At 51.9% G+C, this 8,540-nt stretch overlaps 1 protein-coding gene across 1 annotated transcript; it reads left to right on the top strand.

Moving 5' to 3' along the window:
• Positions 1–3,349: 3,349 nt before the first annotated feature.
• Positions 3,350–6,781, top strand: NTN3 (netrin 3). Its single transcript, XM_036739082.1, has 6 exons — positions 3,350–4,298; positions 4,678–4,866; positions 5,099–5,248; positions 5,625–5,675; positions 5,815–5,889; positions 6,441–6,781. Exons 1-6 carry the CDS (start codon positions 3,350–3,352, stop codon positions 6,779–6,781), a joined length of 1,755 nt encoding a protein of 584 aa, XP_036594977.1.
• Positions 6,782–8,540: the final 1,759 nt, after the last annotated feature.

Raw genomic sequence — 8,540 nt, 5'->3', positions numbered from 1 at the left:
ACTGAGCAATTCAGTAAAGATCTACTACTGTCTACTTTGTGCTAGGAACAGTGTTACATTCCGGGGAAGATACAGAATTGAAAAAGGGAACAATCCCTACCCTCAAAGAGTTTATAATCCAGTAGAGGAATGAGACATGTACATAGATGACTCTGATGGAAAATGACTAAGTTCCTAGAAGTGACCAAGCAAACAGTGGCCTGGGAAGTTAAATGAAGAAGAAATCTCAGTTTAGGGGGTTGAGGAGGAAGTCAAGGAAGAACATGAACACTGCTATGGACAAAGTAGCTCCTGCGCTAGGACTTGGAGGAAAAGGATTTTAGTAGGTAGAGCCTGGAGATGGAGAGAGGACAGAGTCTCCTCCAGGCAAGAGAATGTGGTGTACAAAGACATCATCAAAGATAGGACCAGATATATGAACAGAAAATAGTTTAGCTGGAGAGCAGAGTGTGTAAATGTTAATAGAGAGTACATGAACTAGCCTGTTAAGGTGGGTTAAAGGTAGTTGGTGGAGGGCCTTGAATTTGATATTTTATTTTGAAGACAGTGAGGAGCCATTGGATGCATTAGAGCAGGGGAGGGATGTAATTAGGGAGCTGACTTTGTAAGTGAGGCGAAAGCTGGACTACAGAGCCTCTGCTCTAGAGGAGGCAGAGTCCAGTTAGTAGGCAATACTAACAATCCATTATGGTTGAACAAACTGCCATGCAAAGATATTATGGAATATTCTTGTGCTATAAAGAGTGATGAATAAGAACTTGGAGAAACTTGAGAAGACTCAAATGAAGAGAAAGACCAAAGAAGAACCAAGAGAACAGTATACAAATTACTGTAGTTGTAACATTGGAAGACAAGGTCTGGTCAAATACAATGGTCAGTACAATCATCAGTGCTAAAAGACATATTCCTCCTTTCTGTTAACAATCAATAGATCGTTTGAGGGCAGTTGCTTTGTAGGGCAGTTTGGGTGTTTTGAAGGGAAGTATCTGTTATATCAAAACAAAATATTTCAATATATTGGAAAAATTATAATACTCTAGAAGTCATTAGGGCATAAACTAGAATAGTTGCAGTTGGAGTAGAAACTTTAAAGAACTACATAACTGTCTGAGTGGGTTGCTTTTTTCCCAACCAAACTCAACCCACCCTATCTATCCTTCAGGCCTGTAATATAGTACCTTTTCACCTACATGTCCAACTGTCTACTTCTTCTTTCAATGCTCAGCTCACATCTTCCAGGAAGCCCACCCTGGCCCCCAGGGATTTTCTCTCATTTTCCAAATTTTCCTAATCTTGCCTCTCCTTTGTCCCTTTCACTCCCAGCCTCTTATTATATTATTATATTAATTTATATACCTCTCATGGCCTCATCCCCTGTTGACTCTTGTAGGTCAGGGATTCATTTCTTATCTTTGGTTACTCATCATGAAGAAAATTGCCAAGCACATGGTAGGATTTAAATATTTGCTGAGTTTAAATCAGGTAAAGATGGAAAAGGTATTTTAGGGGTAAAAATGAGTAGAACTTGACTGGGGATTAGATGTCAGGAGTTAGAAGATTTCTCTGAGTTGGCAGAGCCAGGATACACAGGGCACTGGACAGGAGCACTCTGAGACTAGTACACAGGGATCTAGGCATGTGGGGCTGAGCCATGAGACTCCAGAATGAACTGAAGAAAACTGGATACATTAAGTTTGGACAGGGAAAATCCCTTTGGAGTCAGGGGTTAGAAGCTCTAAGTGTCAGGTCTAAGGGGTCAGGTGGGTAGGTGAGCTGGGACCACTCGGCCACTTTCAACCACCGAGATTTTCTCTCAATCTTGTAGAGCGGTGGGAGTCAGGATTCTACCTCTGGTTCTACTAATGGATGGCAGGGACATTACCAGCCCCACCTAAGCCCCCTTCCCCCCCAGCCTGTCTTCTGTACACCTGACCATCACCTCACTCCCCACTCCTTCCTGTCAAGCCGATCTTTCAGCCAGCCTTCTTCCCCCATCTCCCAGAGGATGCTCCCCCTTTCGCGCTCTCTCCAACCCCCCCACTCTCACCCCTGCTACCTAGCTCAAGAGACACAGTTGCCCCGTGGCCTCCCCCTACGCAGAGGGGCTGGAGTCTGGGATGGAGAAGAGGAGGGGGACCGGGAGGGGCGGGGCGAGGGTTAAGGGCGGTGCGCACAGCCCCCTCCCTGGAGTCCTGAAATCTGCTTCTGATTTCCGCGGGGAGACTGCGGCCGCCCCTCCTCCTTCTCCCCCTCCTCCCCACCCCCCTCCCTCAGCTCCCTGGCCCCCCTTCCCCGCCCCTCCTTTAGCAAGAGCTCAGCTCCCCGCCCCCTCCCCCACCTCCGAGGCTCCCCCTCTTCCCTAACCCCCTACTTCCCCCCTCCCCGCTCCCCGCGCGGTCTCAACTCCCCCTCCCCCAGCTGCCCGCTTTCCCTCCCCGCCCTCTCCCGGCTCTTGAAGCAGCTGGGCTGGACTGGGCTGGGCTGGGCTGGGGAGGCTCGGAGGAGACTGCCGAGGGACCAGGCGGAGGGAGGGAGGAAGAAGGGTGCAAGCACCAGACCCGCCCTCGGGGGCTCAAGGGAGATCCGTTTTGGCCCCCGCCCCTCCAACCTGCCTCTGGTGAGTCCGACTTGCGGCGGCAGCAGCAGCTGGGGTTCGAGGGGGTGGGGTGGGCGTGGGTGGGGGGCTCTTGTCATCTCTTCCTTTGCTCTCAGGCCGAGGCTAGGTGAAGAAAAACTTTTCTTTTGCTTTGACCAGGGCGTGTCCCCCCAATCGTCTCCGGCCCCTCCCATCCCCCCCCACCCTACACACACCTTTCTCCCTCTCCCGCCTACGTCTCGGTCTGTCTCCGGGTCTCCGTTTGTCCCTTAGTGTCTCTGTCTTGCTGTGTCTCCGTTTTCCGGTTTCTGCCTTGCTGAGTCTCTCTGTGCTTCTGTTTCTCTCCTCTCCCTGGGTCTGTCTGTCTTGCTGTGTCTGTCTTTATCCCGGGGTTTCTGTCTTGTGGCTCCGTTTGTCTCCCTGTTATCTCTCCCTTATCTCTCCTTGGCTTTTGTCTCTGTATTATTGTGTCTCTTTCTCCTTCCATATCTCTCCTGTCTTGCTGCATTTCTCTCTATATTTGTGTGTGTGTATGTGTGTGTGTGTGTGTTTCTCTGTCTATATCTCTGTGTCTCTGTCCTTGTTTCCTTCCTCTCCCCGCCCCCCCCCCCCCGTGTTGTCAATATGAAGCTCCCATCCAGTTTCCACTTGCTGCAACCTAGGAGGGCATACCTGATATAGGGACCCGTTCTTCTCTGCCTTTACCCGTCTAATCTACCTCCTAGCCCTCTAACCTACCTCCTAGCCCTGACCATGTCCTGCCCACTCAGCCAGATCCCCTTAGGGACCAGGGCCATGCTGGGCCAAGTGCTGTGGCTCCTGCTGGCTGCCTGGATGCTGACTCCAGTGCTGAGTGCTAGCCCACAGGTCCCAACAGACCCCTGCTATGATGAGGCAGGAGCCCCACAGCGCTGTATACCAGAATTTGTCAATGCAGCCCTGGGGCGTGAGGTGCAGGCTTCCAGCACAGACCCCCGGCAGACCCACCCAGCAGCCTTCCTGACAGATGCAAGTGCAGCAGCTGACCGTACCTGCTGGCGCTCAGAAACACTGACCCGGACACCACTAAATGTGACATTGACACTGCCGCTGGGCAAGGCCTTTGAAGTAGTCTACGTGAGTCTGCACTTCTGTTCAGCGAGGCCTGACTCTGCTGCTGTCTTCAAGTCCCAGGACCATGGCCGAAGCTGGTCACCACTACGCTTCTTCTCCTCACAGTGTAACCGAGTATACGGTAGGCCAAGTCGGGCTATGGGACAGGCCCCTGCCCAGGCCTCTTTGGGCTCCATAGTCCCTCGAGGCCCTGAAGCACTTTGTTCTGAGCCTCCACCAAGGACTGGTCCCCTCCTAGCCTTCAGCATGCAGGATGGCCTCCCACCTGGCCAGGACTTGGATTCCAGTCCTGTACTACAGGACTGGGTCACAGCCACAGACATCCGTGTGGTGCTCACCCGGCCAGTGGGGCCAAGGGCAACAGAGGGTGGGGTGGTGGCACCATATGTTTACTCTGTGGGTGAACTCCAGGTGGGTGGGCGCTGCAAATGCAATGGACATGCATCTCGATGTGTGGTGGACACCCAGGGCCGCCTGGTGTGTGACTGTAGGCATGGCACTGAAGGCCCGGATTGTGAGCGATGCAAGCCTTTCTACTGCGACCGGCCCTGGCAGCGGGCCACAGCCCATGAGGCACACGCCTGTCTGGGTGAGGCAAACATGCCATGCCATGCATAACCAGCCCCAGTTCCACCCCTGGGAGGGGGACTCTTAAAAGCATTCTGTGTTTGGTCTGGGTCCCACAAGTTCCTGACTGCATGACTTCCTGACCCATTCTTTCTTTTATTGACTTATTTAACAAACCCTGGTGCTGGGCCCTGTGACCTCCTAACCTTGACCTTTCCCTTGGCCTTCCCAGAAAAAGTTTTATGGAGGTGAACAATAAAATGAGTCCTCATTGCCTATCATATCTGCACCCCAACCTCCCAACCTGCTCCTTCTGCCCAACCTCTTGTCCCCATCCTGGTCTAATCCCCTGTTCCTCAGTCTGAGTCTCCCCTTTCTTCCATGCTCCCCAATCCTTCCAGCCTGTTCCTGTAATGGTCATGCTCGTCGCTGCCGCTTCAACATGGAATTGTACCGATTGTCCGGGCGGCGTAGTGGGGGTGTTTGCCTCAACTGCAGGCATAATACAGCAGGGCGGCACTGCCACTACTGTCGTGAGGGTTTCTACCGTGACCAAACCCGAGTCCTGAGCCACCGACGTGCCTGCAAGGGTAAGACCTCACCCTAGTTCCTGACTTCATACTCTAAGCTATGACCCATACCCCTCCACTCTAAGACTCCAATTCCTGAAGCCCAGTACTGACCCCAGACTCCTACCCTTGACTTCTAGCCTTGACTAACCTTTGGCTCTAACCTCCAGCCCTGCCCCCTAATCCTGGCCCTGGGACCCCCAGGGGCTTCTGCCTACAAGGGTGAGACCATCCCTCACTCCCCTATCTCCAGCCTGTGACTGTCACCCTGTTGGAGCTGCTGGCAAAACCTGCAATCAGACAACCGGTCAGTGCCCATGCAAGGATGGAGTGACAGGCCTTACCTGCAATCGCTGTGCTCCTGGCTTCCAACAGAGTCGCTCACCTGTAGCACCATGTGTCAGTGAGTGATCATCCACATACCTTTCTGACACTGCTTCCAAGGACCTGGATCTCTAGAGTTCCCCTCAAATTACTTTGCTTCCTGCATCAGTGAGTGGCCCAGTCACCTATGCTCCCGGGCCCCAGGTGGTGACTTAGGTCCCCATATTTTGTCCCAAAGACTTGTCCCAAACACTCCAGAGGTCACCTGTGTTAGTGAGTGGCACAGGTTCCCAGTCTCCCCAATCTCTCCCCAGGCTTCCAGAGATCCCTTGGGTCCTTGAGTTAGTGAGTGACCCCAGAGTCTACAGAATCCCTAAGAATCCTCCTGTCCCCCAGTCTTCTTCAGGAGGTTCTGGGAATCTGCCCAAGCTCAGCTTCTTCCCTCCTTCCCATAGAAATTCCAGCTATGGTACCCACAGGAGTGACCAGCACTGTGGCCCCTGAGGGTGAGTGATAGAGAAGGGGTTTAGAGGGGATTTGAGGGGGGAGGAGATTTGCATAAGGTGGAGGTTCAAGGAGGGAAGTCAGGAGGGGCAGGGAAGAGCTATGAGACTGGTCTCTAAAGTCTTCCTTTCTGGCCCCCAGATTGTGACTCTCATTGCAAACCAGCCAGGGGGAGCTACAGGATCAACCTGAAGAAATACTGTGGAAAAGACTATGGTACCAAACCCTTCCAAGACCGGGTTCCCCTCACACTCACACATGAATCGACTCCACTATTCCTGGCACTGACAGGTCCCCAACACTAAGCCCTTCCTCAGCCCCGCCCACTCCACTCTCTGGACCCTTAAAACCCAGACTCCACCCCCAATTGTTGGCCCTGCCCATTCCCGACCCACCCTCAAAATTGGCCCCACTCCCAAGCACACATTCCCTTCCTTTCCTTTATGATCCCCTCTCCTCCCTGACTCGTCTCTCTCTCCTACGAATCCAACCCCAGTCTTGTTCCCTCCCATTTTAAAAATCCGCCCCTGTCCTATTTCTTCCCCCACCCCCACATCTCCGTCCTGTTCCCTTCCCCTGACGGGTCCCCCAACCATAGCCTTGCCCAGCCCCGTCCATAGGCCCCGCCCCAGGCAGCACTAGCTCCGCCCTAGGCCCCCGTTCTGGCCTTGCCCTTCCCTGCCCTGGGTCCCGCCCATCCCCGTCCCGGCTTTTCTCCAGACCCCTCTCCCACGTGATGTGACCCCTCCTTCTCTCCCCCACCCCAGCGGTGCAGGTGGCAGTGGGCGCTGCTGAGGCCGTCGGTTCGTGGACGCGCTTCTCTGTGGCCGTGGTGTCAGTGTACAAGAGCCGTGAAGAGCGTGCGAGGCGCGGGGAGAGCGTCCTGTGGGTTCCCGCACGGGACCTGGCGTGTCGCTGTCCACGCGTGCACCCGGGGCACAGTTACTTGATCCTGGGCGGGACAGGACCGGGAACCGGGGTCGGGGAGCGGGCGGGACTTACCGCCGGGCGGGGCAGTCTGGTTATCCCCTGGAGGGATGCTTGGGCTCGGAGGCTCAGGAAATTACAGCGGCGGGAGCGGCAGGGACGCTGTGGAGGGGCCGCGTGACAGGGAAGGAAGGGAGGGCATCAAAGCAGGGACACGGGTAGGGAGGGGCACCGCTTGGGAACGTGTGTAAGTGAGCAGGCGCGTGTGTGAGGGCACCCTGTGGCCACCGATTAGGAGAACGGGGCCGAAGAGGTCATGAGGATGCGAGGCCTGAGAGAGTGGGCCAGGACCTTGGAGAGAGGGAGCCCTTGCCCGGAAACCCTGCCTGTAAATACTGTAAATACCTCGACCGCCGGCGGTCTTGGTCCCGCTGTGTGGTCCTTATTGTATCTGTCCTTGAGTCATTGTACTGAACTCTGTATCATTGTATCAGTAGCTGTATCACTTTATGTATAGTTGTATTGCTGTATCCATTGCTGTACTGATCCCTGTATCGATGTATCCATCGCCATGTCGTTGTGTCTGGTGTCATCTGTATCGCCGCCATCCCCTCCGGATTCTACCTTTGTTAGTCTCCCTCACAGTTTTATATAACCCCAGAGGAATCTCAGGGGTCACCTATCTCAACCTGTAACTTCTACAGCATCGCTGGCAAGTGGCCATTCAACTTGAAGACCTCTAGTGATAGTTCGCTATCTTCCTAGACTGCTCATTACGTATTGGGGCAGCTCTAGTTGCTAGAAGTTTATCACTCTCTCCCCACCCCCATCCTTTTATACAGAGCTTAGATCTACCTCATTAATTGACACTTGTTGATCTTAGGCGGCTAGGTAGTACAGTGCATAGGGAGCAGGCATTGGAGTGAGGAAGGCATGAACTGGAATTCTCCTTCAGAATTCTTAACACCTGTACAACCCTGGGAAAGTCGATGGATCTCTCCATAGCTCAGTTTCTTCGTCTGTAAGATGGGGATAATAATCGCATTTGTCTTATTGTGTGACTAGTAAATGAATCAATTTATGTAAAGCAACATTATCATTCTCTCCTGGCTTAGTAGATTTAAAATTAGGAAGAAACAGAAGTAACCTAGTCCAAATCTTTCATTTTACAGATAAGAAAACTAAGGTTCAGAAAAATGAAGTTTAATGAGATGGAGCCAGGATATTGTATCAAGCTGCTGGGATTTGAACCCAGGTCTTGTGAATCCAAGCAAAACAAATTCCTTTAAATATTTCAGAGAATCTCAGAGTAGGAAGGGACCTCAAAGCCCATCTAGTGCGATTCATCCTTAAGCAAGAATCTCCTCTACAATACACCCAACAAGTGGTCATCCTGCATTTGCCCAAAGGCTCCATTGAGTATTAATCCACTACCTCCCAAGGCCACTCATTCTACTCTTGGGGTGCTACATTGTTACAATGTATTTGAAGCTGGCTGTCATGTTCTCCCTTCTTCATTAAATCTTCTGTCATTCAGGCTAAAGTACTAGTTAGCAATATCATTCTGGTTCCTCTCCAGCTAATTAACATCCCTCTTTATATATGGCACCAATAATTAACCACAATACTCTGGATGTGGTTTGATGAGAAGAATTTAATGGAACTATAACCCCCTTGGACACTGTGCTTTTATCAATGTAGTCTAAAATCACATGAGTTTTTGTGGCTACCTCAGCACTGTTTTCTGCTAAACTTGCAGTCCACTAAAATCTCCAGGTCCTTTTCCAATTAATAATTATCTAGTCACGATGTCTAACCCCATCTTAAAACTTGTGCAGTTCATTGTTTTTAACCCAAATGGGATTACATTTAGCCCAATTAAATTTAATGTTAATTCTATTCAGCCCATATTTCCAACCTGTCAAGATCTCTTTGGATCT

Source organism: Trichosurus vulpecula, chromosome 9, assembly GCF_011100635.1.
Source record: "Trichosurus vulpecula isolate mTriVul1 chromosome 9, mTriVul1.pri, whole genome shotgun sequence".
NCBI classification, from domain to species: domain Eukaryota; kingdom Metazoa; phylum Chordata; class Mammalia; order Diprotodontia; family Phalangeridae; genus Trichosurus; species Trichosurus vulpecula.
The sequence above is the reverse complement of the archived record's forward strand: the minus strand, read 5'-3'. Positions and strand labels throughout refer to the sequence as shown.